Here is a 24,031-nt window from a genome sequence, read left to right as displayed (position 1 = left end):
GTGTGAGCGGCAGGCGTTGGTCAGAAATTTAAACCTTGTTGGGCGGCGCGCTCGGAATCGAAGACCACATTCGCGGGCTTCTCGTGAAGCGTTCAGAGTCTTGTCCGTTTTCGCTGATGCGCGCGCTGTCCAATGGACTACGATACGAATCACAGAGCACTTGGTACCGAAAGGATGTCCATGGAAGGAAACATCTGGAGACCCCAAAACCGACCGACTCAGCCTCCTTGATCGTTATGAGCAGATGTTGACGTGCGTTTAATCTGCATGCACGAATATCATCAGCAAGTGCATGGTGCCAGAGACGGCGGTACGCACATCTCAGACAGTCCCATCCAATGCACCAGCGTCGGTCCGCTTCTCAAGTCTGGAGCGTATGCTGTTGCTATCTGCGCCTTCATTCGACGTGGACATGGCTGTATGCGCGGCCGCAAAGGAGAGTGTATTGAGGGGCATCGGGCCGCTCTGAGCCTCGCTCTGCGAGAGCGGACGTCTAGCCCACTGGATGGTCCCGACGCTCCCAGAGCCCGTTGACATCGACCCATTTCTCTCGAATTCCCATCCGAGGCCCACACGCACAGTGATGAGCATGAAGGTTACTCCGAGCACCGACGGCGCGCAGCTGGTGCCGATGATTTGGAGGTTGGACTTGACGCTGTACACGACCACGAAGAAGATGCCCCATGCGCTGGAAAGTTTGTCAGAAGTGCCGAAGATAACAGTGCAGAAAGCTCACGTGTAGAGCGCAGCACTTTCTACGAATATAGCCAGCGCGCCCTGAAGGGAAGCGGTCAGATATGTTCTTACAGGCCAGCGCCGGCTGTCCAAAGCAAGTAAGTACCTGAACATTATCTCCGGCCTGCTGAAGTCCGGATCCGACGATCATCCTGTTCGTTGACCAGATGCGGTAGGCAATGACCACAGTCCCGTAAATGTTCGTTCTATCATTCACACATCAGATATGAGGAAACCGTAGTGTCAACGGCACTCACCCAAATGTCATGGTCGTGTAGGCTGTGATCCAGCGGTTGATCTTGGGGTCAAAGACGGTACCTCCCGGCTCGCTGAGCAAAAATTGATGGATGAGACCGATACCCGTTGCTGGCGGAGAAGTCATGACCTAGTTCAAGCCGTGGAGAACAACAACGCACCTACAAGTGCCACCGTGGTCAACAGAGGCAGCGCAATGATCCCCCGTTGCCGTCCCCAGACGTGCCACACCCTGTAGGCCTTGATACGAACAGCTCAATATGTGCACTTCAGTCATGCGGCACGTACTTACAATGACCAGATCCCCGATGAACATGTCGATGAAGAGAAAGACAAGTCGGATGACTTGCGTGATCTCTCCGAGGTCGCTGATGAACGCCTCCGCTTCGGAGCGCGTTTCGTGGTAGGCGATGGCGAGAATCAACCTCCGCGCAGTGACGATACAATGCTGCAAGTACTTCAGCACTGTTGGGAAATCAGGACCGGCAGATACGCACCGCAGTAATCGTTGCGAAGAGCAACCCAGTGGCGACGATGAGCGGTGAATGTCGCAGGCTCCACATCGCCGCCGCCCACCTAGACAAGCTTGACACTGAGCTCGACGTTGCCGGCTTGCTGTGTGCTTCGCGGTGTCTCCGCAGGAGGAGGGCGAGTGAGGTGGTAGAGAGCACGAAGAAGATGCCGAAGAGGATGCACTCTAGAAAACCTGCGATGAGGTCCGCCTCGACGACGCTGACCATCGCTGAACGATGCGGGGCCAGAGGTGGTCTCAACGGGCCTTGCGCCTCAAGGTATTATTCCTTCAATGACATATGACTTGACCGTGGAGCCCGAGTTTGGCGATGATGAGACGACGGTGCGGGCCAGGGATCGATGTGCCTGAGGCTGTCAAGAATGTTGAATGGGGATATGTCACGCGCTCTGTGTGGTCGGATTCGGAGCGCGGGTTGTGATGTCGGGATGCCGTACCCGACAATGAGCTTCAGAAGCCATATGGTTGCGACATAGCCGCTTGAGTATTGGTCACCTGTTGGGGGTAAGTGAGATGAACGCAATTTGACTGAGACTCGTACCGTGGAGTATGTACTGCCATGTATCGCTCACGATTTGAAGGTGAACACTCGCGCTGATATCGGGTAGGGCAAATCTTTTGTAGAGTGCAATATTTATCATCCGACGAGTCCAACACGTACATACACGGTGGGTCACAACCGCACAGTTCTTCGAAAGTAGCGATTCGCACTTCAGAACCGCTTGCTGTCGAAAGCTCCACCGAGGCCCTGCATCGTTCGGCCCATACTCCCGAACGTCCCCCCGCCGAGTCCTCCGCGCGATTGCCTGAGCGTGTGCTGTTTGTACCCGTAGAGCGCACCGGCCACGACGCCAACGAAAAGGAAGAGCTTGACGAACGTCCAGGTCCACGACGAAGATTGGCTGATCCCGAATTTGCGACCAGCGTTTCCTGTGAGTTTGTCGCGCTGAGCGTCTGGGGAGGAGAGGATGGCGGAGTAGGTGGTGATGCTGATGATGCTGGAGGGTCACATCTGTCAGCGGCGCAAGGGTGAAAAGAGGGTATTGTGAGGCTACTCACTCGTGATTATCCGAGACGTCACCGGTGAGTGCGGAGAAGCCAATATAAGGGGCAAGCGGAAGAGTGACACCTTGAACAGTGAAGCAGTCGGTCCACTCGTCCCCTAGAAGCATGTGTGAATATTACGCATGAGAGGGGAGCAATTAGAAAAAAAATACGCACAGGCCTTATACTGAATCTTCACGTTCAAGTACTGCTCACGAAGGTAGGTGATCTTGAGCTTGGTTGCAACATTTGTACGCCTGAAGTTTGCCTATGTGCGCGTGGTTGAAGAGCAGGTATCCTGATATGGATATGCACTCACTGAACATGCACCGAGGGAGTTCTTCTCGCCGTCGTTATCGAGGTCGTACGATGTCTTGCCATCTCCAAGCATGGCGTTGATGCGCGGGAAAGAGTAGGGATGCCGCGAGTTGGCGTAACTATGGGAGGGCATACAGTTATACATGGCTCAATTAGACCAAGAGGACTAGAGACTCACGTGTCAAGGAAGAGACCCAGGCCTTCAAAATTGTCTGAAACGTCCGCCTATGAGTAGCTACATGCAACCGGACGCTCTTCAAGCTCACCTTTGCTACCGAACACAGGGCCCGGCTGAGCGCGATCTTTTGTCAGCCAGATAGCAAGCCCATCGCCGTACAGATGGTTGTTGTCACCCGATACCTAGTACAGAGTAAGTCGGCAATGAAAGCAGCGTGCATGGGAAGGGTAGGCTCACTTTGAATTCGATCTCGAGTACGAAGTTAGACGCAGTGAGAGGGGCACGCGACCAAAGCCAGCCCTAGCAAAGAATCATTCGATATGATGTGTTAACAACCAACCGAACGGACAACACACCATTTGAGATGCCCGGGCACGCGTGAGACGAATGTATTTGTTGGTGTTCTGCGGAGGTGTAGGTTGGCAATTCAAGATACGACGGTGTGGGAGGGACATACGACGTAGGCATCGGCACCAAAGTCCCACCAGCTGCCTCAAGTTGTGAGAGTTGGTCCAAGGAGGGGCAATAAGATAAACGGACCGATTTTGCAAGTCTTGGTCAATGTATGGGGGGTATATTGAGTGTGTCCGAAGTGAGATGGTCTGTCATCGGAGTAAGCCTCCAGTCACACACACCTCCTGCTCAACACGTGCAGGAGAAACACCAGAAAGCGACATAATCGATAAAATTACACACACGATCAATAGTCCGGTTGGCTAGCTGCGCCTTGTCGTCGAGCGCGGCCATGATGCCCAAGGGAAGGAGGAGACATGAGAGCAACGTCTTGATGAGCATGGCTGGAAGGTTGAGGCGTCGCCAGAGCACCACAGAGAGGGGACGGGGAAGGGAGTGTTAGCAGAGAGATGGGCGATAGTTAAGTTAGAAATACACAGCGAGAGCAGGTGCGACGACGACGGGGCGGGTGGTGGATGCACGTAGCCGTCCTGTGCCTGTGCACTCAGGGAGCTTTCGGCTGGCAGAGCACGTACCACGTGACTGGTGATCGGGGTCTCTTATGGTGACCTGAGGGTCCTCGACATCCAATCGACGTCGCAATCAAGTACTCTGCTTCGACTTCCCAGCTCCTCTACACTTCGTATTTGCTCTCATATCCACACCATCGACGTACCAAGTCTAAGACCCTTGCCAATACCCTGAAGGTTGTATACAAGCATATCAAGTAGCCCTCACCTGTTCGATCAAAGTGCCGAGTATTGGCGTCTGCTAGCGGAGGATAAGATGGAGGGAGACTGAGGGCTCGGCAGCGATGTACGTATCGTATGCATATGTTGTCTTTACTATCTGTACTCATTCACTGTTCTTTTTTGATCCGCCGACCTTACAGTTCAGACACCCAACATCACTTGCCTATTCCCCCTCCTTGCCATGAGACGCCGAAGGATTCGAGAACCCGCTCTGGATCTCGCGTCGTCTGTTCTCTTTGGACAGTTGGTCCCATCTCGAGCAACCCGCATCAGATGTCCTTCAAGTGCACCTGCCTTCCTACCGTAGCGGCCGCCCTCGCCTGCGAATGCGCCCCCAGTGGACCCGAACTTGGTATTTCCGATGGCCGCGAGCAAGACGGCGGGGGTCGCGTGTCGGACGGCCAAGATATCCTCTGGCGAGTTGCAACTCTTGTCCATTCGTCACTTCGGAGTTCGGACGGCCTCGCGATGCATCGCTGACTCATCTTTGGTCAGGTCGCAGAACTGCTCATCGGAGTGACGCACTCTCGCCGCTGCACGCGCTGGCTGCGCGGTGACCGCGAAAAGTCTGTGCCCACGCCGACTTCTAGCGACATCAACCCTCAGGCGACGTCGTCCTCTCAAAGCAGTACGCACCCGGTGTGCATGTTGTGGAAGAGTGAAGGGGTGATTTGTCCGTGGCAGGCACCTCCACCAATCCTAGGACCGGTGGAGTGTCTGCGGGTGTAGCGAGACGATCTGGAGGGCATGCTCGCGCGTGTCGCGTGGCAGCACACGGACCATGAGGCGCCGATTGGTTTAAGGGCTTCAGCAATGTCGATGAAGGGTGCACGATGGATAGCCAATCCAAGATTTGTCCATTGGCTTTGACAAGCGCCCCTCAGTAAAGTCTATCGCCTTGAACTAGGTTACACATCCAATACGTCCCGTCACTCGGTGTATGCTGTACCACGAAGTACACACCTCTGCTCGTCAATGGAGTCATGCAGCCACTTCTCAGGATCTATAGGGATACATGAGGGTGTTTGATTGGTATCGCCGGACAAGACCGTCACGACGGGCAGGCGAGGGGCGTCCGAGATCGGAAAATGTTCCCGACTATGTTATTGTATTGACCCCTGGGCGAGACTCCGCCAATAACATTTGTGAGCCTTGGATATATAAACGGTCCATTAACATCTCCCTAGCATTTCCGCGTCCCCGCCATGCTTTGTGTTTGAGTTTCCAAAATGTTGAAAAGAATGTTGTGCGCCGGCAAGCCCGGCCCTGAACATGCCGCAGAACCCGCAATGTTGCCGAGCAGGTCATATGACTTAAACATTTCCGCATCTCGGAAATGTTGCAGCCCGGTTCACATGACCAAGAATGTCTCCCGCTCTTGGAAATGTTGGTGACGACGGTAACTGGCTACTGACATTTCCAAGACGCCCCCATTTGACCCTGTGGGCGTGCTGATGTTGGTGATCAGAACGCACAAAATCAGCCAGCCCGTGGCGTGAGTTCGGTGCATTTCACGACGCTCATGACAATCCAAATGCTACAACAGCTTCACGAGTGCCTACGAAACGATTTACACAGTCAACGACAAGGGCGCCTGGCGTCGGTGCAGGTTCCTGCCGGTGAGCACTGCATGAAAGAAGAATGAGTCAAGAGCATTCGACGATGCGTTTGGTGAGGGAGCTCACCTGCGAACTGTTACCCGGTGTCGGAGCGCGGACTTGGATCTGGAGTGATCCACAGTGTCGCGATTCTGCGCCCTGGGCGCATCGCGGTAGACCGTAATGCGCGCTGGTTGGTCCCGAAACGCGCTGCCATCTCGGTGGGAAGCGTGGTTGCCGTCGGAGAGCCGCAATCGAGTAGCTCCGGCGGCTGGTAGCGGCTGGTAGCTCCAGGGTAGCTACAGGTAGCGCCGGAGGAGCTCCAGGTAGCGCCGGGTAGCTACGCAGCCACCCGCTCGAGTTCCAATGGCTCCAAGACGGTGCATACGGGGCATGCGCCGCATGAGAGTCTCGGCGCAGTAGCTATGAGAAGCCCCGATGGTTTCGAAGCTGCTCATAGCTTGCGTCGGAGCGCCGCGACGCGGCAGACCGTAGCTACGATGAGCTACGCCGCAACTCCGCGTAGCTATCGCATCGGACATTCTACTCACCTATCGCAACGCAATCCGCGCGAAGTTGCAGAGTGATGGGGCGAGGGAATTTAAGACTACATGGGTCATGACCAACGTCGACACAAAGGCTAAAATATATAACAAGATGGGGCAATTACTGTAAATCAAGCCGTTAGGGACCAGGGAGCAGACGGCATCAACGACTAGTGGGTACTCACCACAAGCTCAGCACAGTAGGCGTGCCTCAGAAGCCGCTGTGAGAAGGAGCGGGAATATCAGGAAGGGTGAAGTCGTAGTCTTTGTCGATGACCTGGAGGGCGTCGCGAATATGAGGTCGGAGGGACTGCAGCCACTCGGCATCATAACAGTTGCGACATAAGCCAACAGGCGCTCTGCCTTCGACAACTCTGCTGTGCTGGTTGAAGACTCGGTGGCGAGGGGGGTTGCCGGGGGTGGTGCGGATGACAGAGGGGGCTGCCCAGTCGGCCCGGTAGATAGCATCGAGCTTCCAGAGGAACGCTCTCATGGCCACGCTCTGCCAGCGCGCCAGGATGATACGAAACACAGGCGGGTGTTGTTTGACGTCACCATCGGTCTCGTCCCCGCTCATGTGGCATGGAGAGAGCATGGAGAAGAGCAGAATATGACGGCGTATCGCGATCCGAACGACGACAACGTTCCGGTGTTCGAGGATCTGGAACAAACGCTATCAGAAGAGGTGTTACTATACAAGAGTCGTCGTACTCACAGTCTTCTGGCGAGTGGCGATGGCTTTCCTCTTGCTCACGTCGCGTTTCCTCGCATGATCGGGAGGATCGAGCGCAGCCTTGTATTTTGAACGTAGCTGGTGCACATGCTTGTCGAGGAGAATAGTGACGTTCTTGGAGTTGAAGACACTGGCAGGGACCACGACCTTGGAGTTGCTCACGTAGTCAGTCTTGAAAACGTCCATGAAATCCTTGATGAAGACGACGCGAGCAAGCTTGTTCAGGGTGTTGCTTCGCCAGGGACGTTGCCAATCGATGCGGAAAGACTGCCGGGTGCACTTCAGGGTGTCCAAGCCACCTTCGTAACTCAACATCAGCAAATTGCTGATGGGAGGCTGCTTGGTCACGAGCTCTTGGGGCTTTGATACTCCACACAGAGAGTATAGGTGATCGCGTATGCTGTCCTGTTCGCGCATTAGGTACGCAAGCCACAGCCTAAACTCGAAAGCACATACCCTCAAGAACTTCACCGCAGCTTCGTTCTTGGGATCGATCAGTGCGGCACTGGGTGGGGGACGTTTCTGCTTCTCCGTGAGGACAAGACGTTCGTACTTGTCATCCGTATCAGCGTCCTGTTCGCTATCGCGTGAGTGTGACCCTTGCACCGGTGTATGGGAGTGGTCTCCGTTGATGTGCTCAGTCAGGGCGGCGGTGAGGTTCTCCTCTATTGTCGAGGCAGCGTCTTGTATCATCTCACTAAACTTTCGTTAAGTGACATAAAATGGATGGAGTGTGGTAATCAACTTACGAGAGTTCATTGTGGCTCGTCTCAACGAGGGAAGCAACACTTTGTATGAGGTGTTGACGATCTTCAGCGATATTCTGCACGGTTGCCATCAATTGGCGTCCCTGCCGCATGAGTACTTCAGCCCAGGCGGGGAGCGCGTCGTGGCTGCACTTTGGGGGCTGCGATGGACAAGTGAGTCCAGATAAAAATCATACAAAACAAGTGAACCTCACCTCTGAAGGGTGCGGGTTGGGCACGAAAGGGCGCGGGTTGGGCATGGGGGATCGGACTCTGAACGAACGTTCCGTCTCACCATCAGAAATCGTCGGGGGGTCCACACCAATATTGAGTGACGGGGATCCCAGCTCGGGTTGCGAAAGGCTGCTGTGGCGAGATAACGATGCGTAGGAATGGTATGTGATCGGGGAGGGTGGGGCCGCACTGATATAGGATACATGAGGTGAAAGGGCAGAGCCTCAATGAGCCTCACGCCGAGCACTCCGTGGCAAGGTTGTGCGCGTGCGATACGTGTCGTCAATTGGGATACCAGGCTCGTTGTCGTCGGCTGAGAAGTAGACATCGTCGGTGGGAGTGGGCGTACGGTTTTCAGCCTGGAGGCGTGTCGTATGGAACGAAGAGTTCTGCGAGGCTGTGGGGGTGCGCTCCGGGTCATCAAGCGTGATGCGGCGGTCTTCGTCCTCGTTGGTCGAGGAGTAGGCGTCGGTGGGAGTGGATGTACGATCCTCGCTGTCGACTGGAATGGGGGCTTTGTCGTCGGTCTGGATATGGTCGTCGTCGGTCTGGATATGGTCGTCGTCGGTCTGGATATGGTCGTCGTCGGTCTGGATATGGTCGTCGTCTCCCATCTGGATGTCTTGGCCGTTGCCATCAAGATGAAGTGCAGCACCGGCCTCGCCTGCCTTTGCATGAGGAGCATCTTGCGGGAGGTGGAACGCACGGGGCGCATGCATGGAGGCGTTCACTCCGGAGGGCTGAGGGGCTTCTCCTGGCAGGTCAGACGCACCGGGTGAGACGCTCACCCCAGAGAGCTGAGGGACAGCTGCGGCAAGAACACGCTGCTTGGCTGCTTCTTGCTCAGCTGCGACGACGGCTAGGGCTTGCTGCTTGACCAGCTCGGCGAGTTGGAGGAGGGCTGCCTCTTGCCCTGCCGTGTATGCGCACTGCGAGGCGGAGGAGGCGGAGGAAGCAGCAGACAAGATGTCGGAGCGGGACTGAGGAACAGGGCGATCCTGATCCATCAAGGCATCGGGATCCTCTTGTGACCCTTGCACGCCCGTAACCACCGGTTCTTGTTGGCGGTCGGAAAGCGGCGATCCTCGATGAGGGGAATGAGGGATAACGGACTGTTCAGCGACGTTGCCAGAAGACTGGTCGGAAACCACAGCAGGTCAGTTGAGCAGCTGATATTGCGGGATGTGGACCCACCTGAGAGATCTGGGACGAGTCTGACGCGCTAGCCGCGGTAGACTGACTTTTGGACTGTTCGGTGGTGGAGCGTTTCGCGGTGGCAGGGATACGGATGAGGAGTCTCACCCATGGGGGGACTTGTTTTGTATCTGGTGCAACAGTAGTATTCCCTGATTTCTTCGCACCGCCAGAGGCCCCTGCTTCCGGCAGGCGAGGTTGGCGAATTTCCACCTGGCCGTACCATTGGGATAGGGCAATGCACAAGCGGAAATAGAACTCGTACCGTATATTGAGACTTTAGTTTTGGTTCGACTAGCTGTAGAGGTGGCGGAGTTGACGTCTGAGTGGCAAGATTAGAGCACAATTATGAGCTTATAAGTTTGCCATTACTCACCTCAGACGTCTTAACGCTCTTTACTCCCGTCATCGTGGATCGTCCTCGTAGTTCGCGCTTTCCCAGCACACTTGGGGAGGGTCCTGGTGCTTGGCGAACTGGTGGTTGGGCCTAAGTCGAGTGAGCATAACATCGAGTCTGATTTTCCCGAACACGTACCGAATCTCCAGCATTTGTGCCGTCAGTGTTCGAGACTGATCCAGGTTCGCTCATAGTGCTAGTTGATATGTTCAAAATAAGCACCTGAGCTTGCAAACATGACTCGCGCTCACCTGAATAGTAGATGTATCTTCGGGGGATGTATAGACCATCTCGCATCGTCTTGCATATACCATCTTGACAGCGACAAGGCGTTTGGGGGCGATCGCGCGAGTGGAAACAAAGAGAGCAATCGGGCAGCGGCGAAGGGAAAGGCAAAGGGGGGCAAAGGGCTGGATTCGGCCACTCGCACACTTCGGCTGCTCCATCATCACGTGGAAGTAACAAAATGTCTATTAGCAAGGGATTAATAGCTACTCAATAGTCTCAGGAGCGCCGTATATTGCGAAACTCTGCAAACAGGTATGACTAGGGCGTACTCCCCAGTTGTCAATGATCTCTAGTGCAAATATACCGAACGTCATATCTGAATTAGCTATCTCCTCCAGAACATAGAACCTCTGGCTATGAGCGGTGTTATGGACGTCGTAAACGAACGTACCGAGTAAAGCCCAGAGATAGTTTCTATGTATACTCGGACGGGGCAAGGGGTGCGCGAGAGTGTGTAAAAGCTCGAACCTTTCTCTGTTGTGTTTCCCATCAACAATGCCCCAAAGCTTGATGTTCCTAGGAGCACAAGACCGTGTCTCTGCCCCCGCCATCTCGTGGCGGTTCGCCGACGGTTGGATGACCACATGAGAGACTCGGATCATGCGTGACGTACGCACACCGAGTTGCGCGGGGAGTGATGCGGGGGACCAAATACTAGAGGTGCCATCGAGTACGAGGTTGGGATCGTGTCTTGATGGAGATTGCCACAAAGAAAGCGCTGGAGACAACGACGTAACTTGCCGTACAACCATCCCTCCGCTTGCTGACTGTCCGTACTCTTCAATCGACGATGATGCAGCCGTGCGTGTCACCTCTGGGTGTGAAGGAGGCGGTGGAGGCGGTGGACCGGGTGGTGAAGGCGGTGAAGGCGGTGGGGGCGGTGGGGACTCAGGCGATGGGGACTCGGGCGGTGGGGACTCGGGCGGTGGGGACTCGGGCGGTGGGGACTCGGGCGGGGGGGACTCGGGAGCGGAGAACGGCAGCGAGGGTGTAGAACCGTATTGGTGAACAGGACAGTGGTGTATCAAGGCTTCGGCAATGAGGGCCTCTATCTCCGCTTTGAGTGTGGGGTGGAGAGAGACGGTGGCGGGAATGGATGGCGGCGTGCACAGGAAACCTATGGTGGACGAGTGGGCGACATTCGGATCGGAACATGTTATGGAGAGTTGGACGGAGATAGCAAGCCCGATGAGAAGGATGGAAACTATGAGTGGAAGGGTGGTGTAGCTCCGTGGTGGCGTCTGGGTGACTCTGCTAGATCCCGCCACTGTCAAGAGTGGTGGCGGTGGATGCGAATCCAGTTGAAATCGAACCTTGGCGTCGGGAACTAGGCAGCGACCTCAGTGAATGGCCCTGATGCACTAGATATACTGGTCACGTACCTGATCGTGCATAATTTTGCGTCATGGAATCTTCTCGCAACAGGAATCTCGAAGACGAGTATCGACTAGGGCTCTCTTGGTGAGCCATAATTCTAGATGACAAGATTAAACTGCTATACCCCAAAGTCAGTGTGCGCACACTACATGAGAACGAAGAGAACTGACCGGGGTTTGAGGAATGTAGGGGTGGAGTATGGTATAAACGCGAGAAGAGAGGTGCAGCGCGTGGGCGAATGCAGGCTGGAGGTCTTTGTCCTCGGAATGCTTACCTAATCAGACGTGCAGGCCATGATCAGCGAGTCCGTGGACAGGAATCACTGATTGAATCGTTGAGACTAGCTAAATGGCTACAAAATATTTAGACGTATGCAAAGACTGGCGTAACGTATATGAGATACAGCCTTGGATGTAGCGAGGGAGGAATGGTCAGCGCAGGGCTAACTACTGTTGCTCCAGGGATATGTCAGATGCATAACGGGCCCTTCCCAACGCAGGCGAACGTTGCAGGTGCGAAACACCCCACGCGCACTGGACGAACGATTTCCAGACGTACGTGAAGTCTCGGCGCATGTTTGACAGACGACATCGGACACCCCAATATCAGTTATCTTCTGCCACCTGTGACTCTGCAAACGTTAAACGTGAGCACAGCGACCTGTAGGACATGCGAAGCATAAAGACGCACTCCCAATCTTCCGCTTTCCCCTCCATTGATCACCAACCCAAGACGGAGTCTTCAAGGTGGGCGTCAATGTAAGATACCTGCCATCCTCGCGCTGAAAGCCAATCTGGACGGACTTCCACTTTTCCTCCCCATCTTCACCCTTCGATCTATGCCACAATTGGACTGTGGTCCCATACTTGTGCATAAAAATGTCTCCATCTTGTAAGCCACAGCTCGGTAGAAGTGGCGGTGGCTCAGAACGGCGGGATGGTGAAACGAGTTCGAACCAACAGTTATACAGCTTCTCGCCACCGTTGGACTCCTCGCTGCCGCGAATAGCATGCTTGTGCTGCTGCAGCTGCAGCAGAGCGTTAAAATCTATTCACTCCAGCAAAGTAGTAGCAACACACCTTGATTGCGGTCCCAACTCCATCCTGCGCCTCAGGCACAACCTCTGGAGCCGTCGCCGACGGCGCTCTAGACCTGGACCGAGATGTACGACGCCTACGGGTGCTGGGATTCGCTTGGGGCGCCGGGAGGTCTTCGCTGCGAGCGGCCGAGGCAGAAGCGGACTGATGGGGGGCTCGTCCGAGAGACCGGAGGCTGAGGAAAGGATGGACTGGGTGCGTCGAAGTATGCTGCGAGAAGGTTTCTTGACCGGGGCAGTTCCGACACCTCGTCGGGGTCGGAATTGTCTTCATCGACCTCAACGCGAGGGACCGAGAGAGGCTCCGCTTTGACACTGTTGGTGTGTGGCAATCAGGAGGGGCAACAGAGATAGAAACAACGAGTGCTTACGCTGGTGCGTCCTGCTTGGCACGGTGGACGTTGAACACTGTGGGAGCTGCCCCACGTCCAGGAGGGACTCGAGCAGAAAATTGGAGCACAGTTGGTTCGCGACTTTGGACTCGAGTGGCGGCAGAGAAAGCGTGGTTCATTACCGGCTGAGACTGAGGACCCTTCATGTACCAATAGAGGGTGTGGATAAGCAAGCAGGCTGCCAGGGAGAGGCATAACTGGGGGATAATATGCCAGTGAGACTCGGGTGGAAGCGATAGCATGGACGCAGAAAAAAGGTGGTGGTAGAGACGCAGGTAGTAGAGACGCAGGTGGTGGTAGAGACACGTGCATAAGCGCCAATTCATAGTGTAAGCTGTCGGCGGCCATTCACCACAAAACTCTATGTCCGAATCACAAAGACAACTGCATAGAAACAATTACAACACAGTATCAAAACAGTGCCCATATTCATGCCAGACGACTCGTAAAGCAGTGTACACGAACACGAAAGTGGCCATCCAACGACCCACAGTGGATATCTGGGCAGCGCACGATGAATAGACGAAGTATTCTGAATAGTGTAGATCTTACCTGAGACATCACCGCGGAAAAGGATCCGCTCGCGCTACGATATCTCGGTATCAAAGGTCCATCTGAACCTGTAAATCAAGTGAGCGTCAAGATGAATTGCAAGTGGAACGCGGACGTACGAGCCTCCTGAGCCTTCCATAGTATGATAGGACACGGTACTCCGAGCCGAAACAGCCCAGTGACGATAACAAAGGAATCTGTGGAATTGTCATAATGGCTCTAGAGAGGTAGTGGCCGTCAGTGGTTTATAACGATCTCAACGTAGACATATACACACATCGATCGCGAGCACAGATCCAGTCTCTGCAACAAGCATAAATCACTTGAACGCGGGATACCGTGAGCCTGTATGCTTACCGGGGAGCGAAAGGGTCTGCTTTAGGCGAGTATAAACACTCCAGATGTTGATTTTGCCTTGCGATGTACCACCGAGAAAGGCGGTACCTTTGTGCAGAAAACGCACAGGCAGCGGTCGACGAGCACTAACATCCTGGTTGACTGAGAACAGCGGCTCAATTTCACCCGGTTTGTCCACGAGAAACAGCTCAAACCCGTTGAGAAGATTAGAGACCGCGAGTAAAGTGTGATCAGGGCTGAGATGGGCATCGGCGCTATCAAATAAGAAGTCAGTGATTGAAAATCGTGTAAGTGGCGGCAACAACACGCACATAAGACCGGGTACAGGCATCATATGGAGACGAGAGCCCGTCCTCCCATCAAAGAGCCTAGATGTTACTATCAGCTGGGTCGAGAACCACATGAACTCGATATAACTCACACGATGCCGTGACTCATGTACGTGACCAGGAGGAGGGAGGGAGAATCAAAGCTGCTTGTCCAGTGGAGACTGGTCACTATAACGTCCTGGTTTGTTGTGCACGCACTGCGAGGTGGGGGGTCAAGCAAAGCCTTCTCATCCCATGAGTCTGAGTCCGCATGTATGTTAATAAATGTGTATTCAGCGAAATGGAGGAATTCACTAACGTGCACCAACGCGAGACCAGATCTTGACTTGTTCATGAGCTCCCGATGCCATACAGTTGCCCTTGACAGCAAGTCGTTCCACGGGATAGTCGTGCGCCCAAAAACCGTCCAACTTGATGATAGTCTATTGAATTGAGTTGTCAGTCGTCCATATGATACGCACAAGGCGAGCGGGAAACACGTACCGATGTGATGGAAAGAAAGGCGATGGTACCATTTTCCATGCCGCAGACCATTTGATCGTTGGAGGTATCGAGCCACAGCAACGAGAGGATAGCGCTTTTCCCTGAAAAAACATACCTCAAAGTACCGTCTGCAACGCTCCAAACACAAACTCGTCCATCCAGCCCTCCGGACGCCACAAGGTCTCCATTTTGGCTGAACGTTACAGCGATGACTGCATCCGAATGGCCCTCTGGGTGTGCCATACGAAGCAGCGGTTGATACAGCAAGGGCATGGGATAGGTGGTTTTTGATGATAGGATGCGTGAGGAGAGAAGTGAGGTGTGGAACAATTCAAGTTGGGCAGACGGCATATGAGAGGAGCCAAGCGGACGGGGTGTGCGTTGTCCAAACGCGAAAGGTCAAACAACCATCAGCTGTAAAGAAGGCATTTGGAACGTACCAAAAACACAAAGCTCAAATACCTCCGAGGTCTAGCTACGTGTTGATGCGTGAACGGGAACAGGGAGGAGGGTTATCCCTTGTGCGCGAGGGGAGGCCATGGAGGTCGGGGTCTGAGGCCTTGAAGGCCTGAAGTCCGAAGAAAGCCGCGAGAGTACACGAGCAGGCGGGGTGTGCGCGCTTGTGCGGCGCAAAAAGGCCTGCGAGTCAGCGCGCACGCAGGCGCACGGAGCCCTCCCTCAGACTTGTCGGAATCAACACCTGTCTGCCGGTGAGTCTAACGTGTGCACATCATTCCTGCGCGCGGATCTCACAATACTCACGCAAGTTTGACTTAATTTGGCCACAACAAAATTATCTGCTGGGACGGCATAACGTATCCACAAGTACTCGTTCGCGCATCGCTTTCGGTGGCGATAGAGCCCGAGGGCTTCAGTAGGTGGCAGTTAGCACTCCACGGGCTTTCGGTAAGTTGCTTCGTTGCTTCGTTGCTTTCCGCGCCAAAGCTTAACGTGCTTCGTCACCCCTGCCTTTACGCGATCAGCGGCGTCGTGGGCGAACAAAGCTCCCATTTCGCGGCCCTCGCCCTATAAAGCCGGCGGGTCCCGTCTCGAGATGGCACCGTTATATCTCGTCAGCCATGTCGGAGGTGAGTGTTCATCCTAACTTCTACTACCTTTCTCTCCATTGACAACTCTGCAGTCAGAGAACGCTACAAATAACACGGGGAACGCGCTCATCTTGGCACAGATACACCAGGTAAGTCGTCCGGTGCCAATAATTCGCCCTGTCTCATGCTAACGTCATGTCAGAGTATTCTGATTATCCGTACACCAAACGAAGTTGAGGAAGCCCTCGCCTTGGTGTCCGTTGCCCCCGACTACCTTAGGCCCCGTTATTGTCAAGTCGATATCGGCCTGGACGAAGGCGCACCTACATCTGCAGCGCAGATATGTCGTCTTCTTCAGCTTCTCCCGGAGGTTGAAGATCTCTGCATCACTCTCCCGCTCGCTATCGCCCAGGGCGCTTTCAACCGCGTGTTCCTTCGCAGCCTCACCAAGTTTTCCACCAACTTGCAGTTCTCCACCATCTCCAAGTTCTTGTCTTTGCATCCCCGCATCGACACGATCGCTCTTATGTGCCAGCCCACCATTCCCTATGAACCTTACGCCGTCTCGCCGATCCTCAATGTGCATTGCTTGTTATGTCCCGTTCATCATCTTCAGCAACTCCGCGTTCCCTTCCTTGGCCTCCACACCCTTTCCGTGGACGTTAACCACGTCGGGGACTGCATGTCCGACAGTCTGGAGCAAATTTTGAAGAATACCGTCATTCGCCAGACACTATTCCCTCACCTCCGACGCTTGATCGTCCAGACGACACCCGGAGATGTGCCACTGATGCGGGCGATATCTCGTGTCTTCCCCAATGTTTCCGACCTTACTATAACGGAAACGACTGGGATACCTGTGAGTGCATTCGTTGTGTTTAATGCCTTGTTTCTTACTCTGTGACTATCACAGGGTCGGACTCTTCGAGACCGCGTCATGGTCAGACGGCCGTGGAGTGACGTTGCGGATTGGCGTCAGCTGCTGCGCAGTCTGCAGTGCCTTGAACACCTATCCCTGTACGTTACTTGTCCGCTGTTCTCTGGCGACCTCGGCGACATCGACGGGGAGTGGGGAACGATTGACGGGTGGATCACATTGAATCCTCCTGGGCTTCCCCACCCTACGCTTCGTCGCATCCAATTGGCGTACTCCGCGCAGTCTGGCTTTCCCCCTGGGGTGTTGTCGACGTGGCAGCGCGTGCGTGGAAAGTTGCTAGATTGGATTAGGAATGATGTAGAGCTCGATCCATGCGCCGTGAACGATGTAGTGATCGACGGGATGCCTTGAACTGATGTAGTGCTCGATGTAACCCTTCTACGTGCCAATTGCAGCCCATACAGGATACTCGTCTCTCTCCGTTGCGCCTTCAACGCCGACGTCCATTGGCTCTCCCATAGCTGCGTTACGCACTACATCAAGTACGAGTGTAATCGATATCGTAAGGAAGATGAATGTCAATAGCTCTAATGCGCCGAGTAGATCTGTGTAGAAAGTATCGAGGACTCTGGTCATCAACAGAGCCAAGTGCTTGAAGGTGGCCTGGAAGGTAGTCAGATAACGGTATGTGCTTGATGACGTAGATCGGCCTGCCTTTGTTCCGCTCAACAGCATATCTGCGTAACGCCGCTTCAAAGACGCGAGTTTCGGGGCGAACCACTCGCTAGGGAGGTCGGCTTCCGGCGGAGTGATCAAGGCTTTCGCAAGGGACTCGTAGCAGTCATGAAGGGAAATCAGGTCTTGTCCAAGTCCGTGCAGCTTCCCGGCGACATCGTCGCATGCTCCGCGCAGCCCTTCGAGCTCCGCCGCGATCTGAACGAGCTTACTTCGATCAGCTGCACACTGAGACTTCAGAGCCGACATGTCCAGCTCGATGCCCGCCTGGCCATCCCGCAACGTTGCTATGTGTTCGATCTCCGAAGTTGCTGCGGCATTCCTGTCCGAGTTGTGCATGGCATCTGTGATGCCGTCGGGATCAACTTGAGCGCCGCAGCATTATAAACGACCTTCCTTGCCTTTCACCTGGCCAACCATCTGTTTGAGAGCTACCAGATGCGCGATAGAATCCTTTCTAAGATGCGAAGCATCCTCTTCTAGACTTTGAACCCGCAGGGTTATCTGCGATAGCCGCCGCTCTTGAATAGCGATGCGCAGGAGGACAATACAAGCACTTACCGACCGCTTTTCCAATGCAGCCATCCGCCGATTTTTGGTCACATGGTAGAACCCTTCAATAGCATCGATCTCAATGCTTACTTGGTGGAACGAAGGTTTCTCCGTCTGCGAACTTGAAGAGGCATCAGATAACAGTATACGGACTTGTGTGCATGCTCTTCACTTAGCGTCATCGGAATCCATGCAGCAGATAAGACGTGGGATGGAAAGGGGCCAAGATTTTTGGCGGAGAAGAGTTGAAAGGAGATGCAGGTGCAAGCAGGCGACGCAAGAAGAAAGAGCATTCAAGCGGCCAAGCGTGCAGAAAACGTAGACGCTGGCGCTCCTCTGACATTTTTTCTTACCGATACCACCTCGAGCTCAGCATTCTTCGCTTCTCCCTCTCTGCCTCTCACTCTGGTCGTTATGAGCAGCTCCAGCTCCCCAACTCGCTTCAATGGCCAAGCGGCCCTCCGACTGGTGAGAGTCATCGATCGAAATACATATCGGCGAACACCGCCACTGAAACTGTCTGCCCATTTCTCAGGCGGCGCAGGAACGGCTTGTTCAGGTAAGCTGTCATCTCGCTCAAACTTCCGGAGCTAACCACCTTCAACCCCCTAGACCCATGTCAATCTTCGCACATGTGATGCCCTGGAGGCGTTTGTGCAGGCGGCCAATCACCGCGCCACCCTCGCTCTGTCCGTCAAGGAATTCACTTGCAGGCTCTCCCTGGAGACCGGATATCCTGCTCAACTCCTTCGAGACTCCATTCGCGCTTGCATGAATCTGGAAAGCCTCTCCCTCCATCTCCCCCTCTCATCGCCCCCGACACTCTTCAACAACCTCGTGTTTCCTCGTCTCCGACGGTTCACGACCAACTTGCGTCATTCGGCGCTCCGCCAATTCCTCTCCCAGAACCCCACCATAACGACACTCCTTCTGGAAGCCTGTGGTCGGCCGGTGGCGTGCCCACTACGCGACATCGACCTTTCCGCCGTTACACGGCTGCAGTGTCCCGCGCGCTGTCTTGCCGCCGTTGCCGGCACTGACGTTGGCGCTGCAAGAGTACGGCTGACTCGGCTCTCATCCACCTTCTATGCCGCGATTGCGGCCCTCTCACACTCTCACGTCACTACCCTGACGCTCGACTTCTACTCCACCGATTACGACGCTCTCATCCGTGTCGGGGCTCACATGCCGCGCTTGCTCAAACTTAAAATGATCGAGAAGATGCGCGAGCCATTCGTAAGTCCACCCATCTGGACGTGGGCGCTCTGAACTTCGCTGATTCGTCTGTGGCAGCAAGCGCGTCGGGCCTGGAAGGATCTCCAGAGCTGGCATGACGGTCTGGCACGGCTCCCTAAGCTGTGGCTCTTCGAACTGGACACTTCTCTAAGTGTTGTCAGAGCTAGCCGCACGGAAGAGAACGTGGTCGCGGGATGGGCTGAAGGGACCACTTCGCGTTCGGTCGCCCACCCATCTCTTGTATGCGTACGGCTCTGCCAGAGAAGCGGGAGTGACGGACAAACTGTGAGCCATTGGGTTCGTGACGGCCCCGGGAGGTGGAACCGCATTCCGAACATGTCGACGCAGACCTGTATTTTTTAACCCGCCGAGTCATCTGTAGATTATGTGTACTCTCCTAGCTAGCCTCTTGATCGTCCCCACTACCAAGTTATAGTAGTCTCTGTCGTAATCTGTACCGCCGTATACACGGGTATCATTAAAAAAACTGTTCAGGCACTCGTGGTGTGTTAATTTTTTAGTGATTGTCTAAAACAGTGAGAATGACGATTTCAACCAGCACGCCAGGCAGCGCCCTTGACCCTTCCTCTCATTGACGCTTCTGCAACCATGCCACTCCGTCCTCTCTGCCACCACCATCTCAGATGGGCCAAAAGTTGAAACTCTGCCTATGCTCTATCTGTCGACTGCAACATCATTATGACGACCACGGCGACGAACAGTCCGGACTTTGGCACCGGTCTGCGTTATGGAAGCGGCATCGTACGGACGACATACTCAGGCAAGCTCAAGAGGACTACCAAATGCACGACGCCTTACTTGACTCGATTGTGGATCACACGGGAGGAGCACCAAGGTCGCCATCTTTAGCTGTCCGTCCGCGCGACGAGGTGTGTTCCACAGTCAAGTTTCCCTTTGCAGCACTCAAGATCGACTAGGACCTCCAGGAGGAGGAAACTCCAGGAGGTGCTCTGGATGAAGACATGGACATCGTTGTTGAAGAAGATGGTGAAGTGGGCAGGGAAGAAGATGAAGAAGTGGGCGGGGAAGAAGAGGCTAGGGTGGATATGGAGACGTTCAAGATTCAGGTAAGTTGCGCGTATATTGTTCCAATTTCTTTATTCAGGCATGTGTTTCAGAGCAAAGAAGAGCGCATAGCGCATCGGCTCCAACAGCTCTCTTCGATCGAGTCCTCAATCTCTCAAGAAGTCCATCTCGTCAACCCTAGCACCCTCATTGTGGTGTTTTCACACCCCCCTACGTCTATCGAGGAACTTCCGGCTTCTCTTTTATCGAGAAACAAACACAACCATCAGTTCATTCGCAGTCGCAACGCCCTGGAGAGCTGCGTTGCCACTCTTCGCGCTTTGCCACCCATCGGTCATCGCGACGCGGACAGCCGGCGGGCAACACTCATTCAACGTGTCTGTACACGTTTGGACCAATTCGCAACGGCCGAGAAGGCTGCTTGGGAGCAGGAGAAACTGAGGTCAGGGTTATATGGAGTTCCGACAAGCCATCCAGGGGTCCCAGTTCTCTACACCGGTGCGTCATCATCATCAATGCATTTTCTGTCAGCAACTAATAAGAACGTGCGGCAGGCGGAAGCGCGGCTCGGACCAGTCCCGTCCTGCAGCCGTGCATACTCGCGGTGTTGTTGGTGACATGTACTCTCCACACCGTGTCCGGCTTGAACCGTCTCGCCTCCGATCTAGTACTTGCCGCGTTCCGAGTACTACTTGTCGGAGCGTTCATGCTCGGCACACCTCGGACGGCTTCTAGATCTCCGGAACAGAGAGCTCTCCTCTCGTCTATACCCCGCGACATTCGAACGGTGCTGCACGCTTTCGATATCGAGCCGCCAATCATCCGTTTTGCGACATGCCCTTCGTGCAACATGACCTACCCTCCCCACGGCACCAATGACCCCAATAGCCCCTCACTCTATCCGCCGACCTGCACGCACTCTGAAATGCCGGGTCAGACACCTTGTGGTGCCTCGCTAATCCACCCGACAGGCCACTCCGCTCAACCTTTGCACCCATATCCTTTCCAGTCACCTTTCTCCTGGATTGCCACCTTGTTCTCGCGCCCTGAAACGGAGCGAGAACTTGTCGACTCATGGGTCAAGACAGCCCCTGCTCCGGGAGCTCCCTGGGCCGATATTTTCCAGTCTCCAGGAATACGCCGTTTCCGCGGGCCTGATGGTGCGTTATTCTCCGAGCAAGTAGGCGATGCAGTAAACCTCGTCTTTGGCTTGTACATCGACTGGTTCAATCCCGGCGGAAACAAGCAAGCGGGAAAGTCAAAGTCGATCGGCACCATCTACATGGTATGCCTGAACCTTCCCGCAGACCTACGCTTCCGCCCGGAGAACATATGCCTCGTCGGAGTCATCCCCGGCCCAAAGGAGCCCTCTACGCACGAGATAAACCACTTCCTTCGACCCATCATCGATGACCTCCTTGTTCTCTGGACGTCGGGACTTCAGCTGAGCTCGACCGCCCTACTCCCCCTCGGCCGTGTCATTCACGCGGCGGTCATCCCCCTTATCTGTGATCTCCCCGCCCTTCGCAAAACCGCCGGCTTCGCAGGCCATGCATCGAAGCTGTATCCCTGCTCGTACTGCCTACTGCCCAAGTCCGATTTCAACAGCCTTAATCGTGCGACCTGGAAGACACGAACTTGGCAGGAACACCTCAACATCGCTACGCAGTGGAGGGATGCGCCCACCAAGGCTGTGCGAGATGCCATCTTCGACAAGCATGGCATCCGATGGTCTGAGATGCTACGCCTACCATACTGGGACCCTACGCAGTATGCCGTTGTGGACGCGATGCACAACCTGTTCCTGGGAGAAGTAAGACACCACTTCCGCGACATCTGGGGTTTGGAGGTCAAGGATAGCCAGAAGACGCGGGATCCATCAACCCATTCGCCGGAGGACCAGAAGAAGTGGATCGATCACGTCGTCAAGGCTCTTCGCACGCGCTCCCTTTCATCACTACGCAAGGCGCGCAGGGGCTACCTGGTAGCTTTTTGCCAACTGAATGGCATAGTCCCAACAGAAACCACGAAGGCGCACTATGCTGCCGCCCTGTCAAACTGGGTAAATCGACACTCCTCGGACGATGTGGACGCCGTCGATCTTCTCCAGGTGCCACCCCCGCTTTCGACAGCCACGGAGAACTTCCACATCGCCGATAATGCTTACGATGTATCCAAGCATCAAGTCTTTACGGCGAGCATCATTGGCAAGGTTCGGTCGGACATCAAGGGGACGTATCTTCCATCTTGGCTCGAGCGTCCTCCCTCCAACTTCGGCAGCTCATCGCATGGCAAGCTCAAGGCCGACCACTGGAGGACCATCTGCACCATTAGCCTCGTTATTTCCTTGGTGAAGATATGGCCGCACGACACTGCTTCTAGCTCGGAGCTTAAGGTGCTTGAAAACTTCGTCCATCTCGCAATCGCCGTTGATTTGGCGTCTAGACGCTCTATGAGCCCAGAGCGTGCGCGCTTGTTCGATGCGCACATGGCCTCGTATCTCCGTGGCATCCGCGAGATTTTCGACCACGACCTCGTCCCCAACCATCATCTCTCCCTTCACCTGTGTACCTGTCTTCTCTTGTTTGGACCAGTTCATGGCTGGTGGGCGTTCCCTTTCGAACGCTTCAACGGTATCATTCAACGCCTCAACACGAACAATAAGATTGGTATGTGAACACTGCGACCATCTGCTTGTGCCATTCAACTGACTTGGTCTCTTTATAGACGAAATTCCCCTCTCGTACATGCGTCTCTTCTGTCTAGGCTCTCGTCTGCGACACATATTCGACTCTACGGACTGGCCCGATGAAGAGGAATTTGACGATCTCACATTCGCCTTCCGGCAGATGTATCCGGACACAACTCAAGGATCACGCATTGTCGACACCGTCTCTGCAGCATCGAAGCTCGCTCGACAGAACTCGCTTCGAGATCTGTTCAATCGCCTTATGAAGAAGGAGACTCAGCTCCCGGAGGGAACCTACGCCGAGCTGATGCAACTGCTCAACCACTGTGGATCCGCATCAGCAGATGGAGCAGCCGCTCCCTTCATCGCCTTCCCTGATACTCGCGATCTCCCATCGTCTCGCCTCCATCGTCGCGCCATATTTATCCCGAAGCTCGAACTAGGGAACATAACCTACGGTACCCGTGACGACAATATACGGAACTCATTCGTATGTGTTCGCGATCCTCTCTCTAGCGACACCACCTCCGCTCCGATCCCTGGTCAAATCAGTCAAATATTTCTGCATCGTCGGACGACTCCTGACCACGAAGAGGATCTCATTGAACCCTTCATCGTCATCGATCTCTATGCCACCCTTTCCCAAGCACACTCCGCCCATGATCCATACCTCCGGTTCCCCCTTCTCAACACGAAGCTCGTCTATGATCGCTTTTCTCGAAGCATCCTGATTCGACCAGAACATATTGTATGCCACTTCGCTAGATTGCTTTACCAACCAGACCACATTTCTGAAGCATGCAACGTTGTGCGGGCCCTTGGTCGTGTATGTGTCTTACATGCATTTCCCACCTATATGTCGCTGATTATTTCGTGCAGAACTAGTTGTGCCTCTGTACTGTCTAGATCTCGGTGATGCAATGTTGGCGCTAAGACTCGATCTTCAGAAAGATTCGTGGGAGGACACCCTCCCCTCACCCAATCACTCTGCAACTTCGCGTGGATTGCGTTGCGATAGGTGAGTAGAATGTCCGATGCGATAGCTACGCGGAGTTGCGGCGTAGCTCATCGTAGCTACGGTCTGCCGCGTCGCGGCGCTCCGACGCAAGCTATGAGCAGCTTCGAAACCATCGGGGCTTCTCATAGCTACTGCGCCGAGACTCTCATGCGGCGCATGCCCCGTATGCACCGTCTTGGAGCCATTGGAACTCGAGCGGGTGGCTGCGTAGCTACCCGGCGCTACCTGGAGCTCCTCCGG

General features: G+C 54.6%; 9 protein-coding genes across 9 annotated transcripts; 3 read left to right on the top strand and 6 right to left on the bottom strand.

Annotated features, from left to right (window-relative positions):
* Positions 1-321: 321 nt before the first annotated feature.
* On the bottom strand, positions 322-1,730 carry BXZ73DRAFT_84126 (uncharacterized protein; the record flags this gene model as incomplete). Its single annotated transcript, XM_048023969.1, has 7 exons — positions 322-688; positions 737-777; positions 842-941; positions 993-1,101; positions 1,152-1,230; positions 1,283-1,438; positions 1,488-1,730. The coding sequence occupies 7 exons, from the start codon at positions 1,728-1,730 to the stop codon at positions 322-324; spliced, it is 1,095 nt and encodes a 364-aa protein (XP_047870724.1).
* A 504-nt stretch (positions 1,731-2,234) lies between these two features.
* BXZ73DRAFT_59510 (legume-like lectin family-domain-containing protein) lies at positions 2,235-3,857 on the bottom strand (the record flags this gene model as incomplete). Its single annotated transcript, XM_048021685.1, has 11 exons — positions 2,235-2,520; positions 2,582-2,684; positions 2,744-2,834; positions 2,886-3,003; positions 3,063-3,096; positions 3,151-3,244; positions 3,300-3,362; positions 3,419-3,466; positions 3,520-3,550; positions 3,603-3,664; positions 3,759-3,857. The coding sequence occupies 11 exons, from the start codon at positions 3,855-3,857 to the stop codon at positions 2,235-2,237; spliced, it is 1,029 nt and encodes a 342-aa protein (XP_047870723.1).
* Positions 3,858-6,621: 2,764 nt separating this feature from the next.
* BXZ73DRAFT_59520 (uncharacterized protein) lies at positions 6,622-7,083 on the bottom strand (the record flags this gene model as incomplete). The annotated part of the gene is made up of 1 exon (XM_048021688.1): positions 6,622-7,083. A coding segment is annotated over one exon (462 nt), but the record flags the coding sequence as incomplete, so codon positions are not given.
* A 1,264-nt stretch (positions 7,084-8,347) lies between these two features.
* Positions 8,348-9,906, bottom strand: BXZ73DRAFT_109672 (uncharacterized protein; the record flags this gene model as incomplete). The annotated part of the gene is made up of 5 exons (XM_048017306.1): positions 8,348-9,259; positions 9,318-9,530; positions 9,583-9,639; positions 9,694-9,804; positions 9,853-9,906. The coding sequence occupies 5 exons, from the start codon at positions 9,904-9,906 to the stop codon at positions 8,348-8,350; spliced, it is 1,347 nt and encodes a 448-aa protein (XP_047870721.1).
* A 299-nt stretch (positions 9,907-10,205) lies between these two features.
* Positions 10,206-10,781, bottom strand: BXZ73DRAFT_59528 (uncharacterized protein; the record flags this gene model as incomplete). Its single annotated transcript, XM_048021690.1, has 1 exon — positions 10,206-10,781. A coding segment is annotated over one exon (576 nt), but the record flags the coding sequence as incomplete, so codon positions are not given.
* A 2,713-nt stretch (positions 10,782-13,494) lies between these two features.
* On the bottom strand, positions 13,495-14,861 carry BXZ73DRAFT_59519 (WD40-repeat-containing domain protein; the record flags this gene model as incomplete). The annotated part of the gene is made up of 6 exons (XM_048021687.1): positions 13,495-13,636; positions 13,749-14,030; positions 14,088-14,144; positions 14,198-14,345; positions 14,404-14,527; positions 14,589-14,861. 6 exons carry the CDS (start codon positions 14,859-14,861, stop codon positions 13,495-13,497), a joined length of 1,026 nt encoding a protein of 341 aa, XP_047870719.1.
* An 806-nt stretch (positions 14,862-15,667) lies between these two features.
* Positions 15,668-17,636, top strand: BXZ73DRAFT_84123 (uncharacterized protein; the record flags this gene model as incomplete). The annotated part of the gene is made up of 7 exons (XM_048023968.1): positions 15,668-15,676; positions 15,730-15,786; positions 15,840-16,217; positions 16,254-16,496; positions 16,551-16,835; positions 17,118-17,198; positions 17,247-17,636. 7 exons carry the CDS (start codon positions 15,668-15,670, stop codon positions 17,634-17,636), a joined length of 1,443 nt encoding a protein of 480 aa, XP_047870718.1.
* Positions 17,637-20,670: 3,034 nt separating this feature from the next.
* BXZ73DRAFT_12715 (uncharacterized protein) lies at positions 20,671-20,922 on the top strand (the record flags this gene model as incomplete). The annotated part of the gene is made up of 1 exon (XM_048017470.1): positions 20,671-20,922. A coding segment is annotated over one exon (252 nt), but the record flags the coding sequence as incomplete, so codon positions are not given.
* Positions 20,923-21,873: 951 nt separating this feature from the next.
* BXZ73DRAFT_59511 (uncharacterized protein) lies at positions 21,874-23,689 on the top strand (the record flags this gene model as incomplete). Its single annotated transcript, XM_048021686.1, has 2 exons — positions 21,874-22,753; positions 22,812-23,689. The coding sequence occupies 2 exons, from the start codon at positions 21,874-21,876 to the stop codon at positions 23,687-23,689; spliced, it is 1,758 nt and encodes a 585-aa protein (XP_047870716.1).
* Positions 23,690-24,031: the final 342 nt, after the last annotated feature.

The sequence above is a fragment of the Epithele typhae genome (genome assembly GCF_022376455.1).
Source record: "Epithele typhae strain CBS 203.58 chromosome Unknown BXZ73scaffold_270, whole genome shotgun sequence".
Taxonomy (NCBI): domain Eukaryota; kingdom Fungi; phylum Basidiomycota; class Agaricomycetes; order Polyporales; family Epitheliaceae; genus Epithele; species Epithele typhae.
This window is presented reverse-complemented; position numbering and strand designations above follow the sequence as displayed.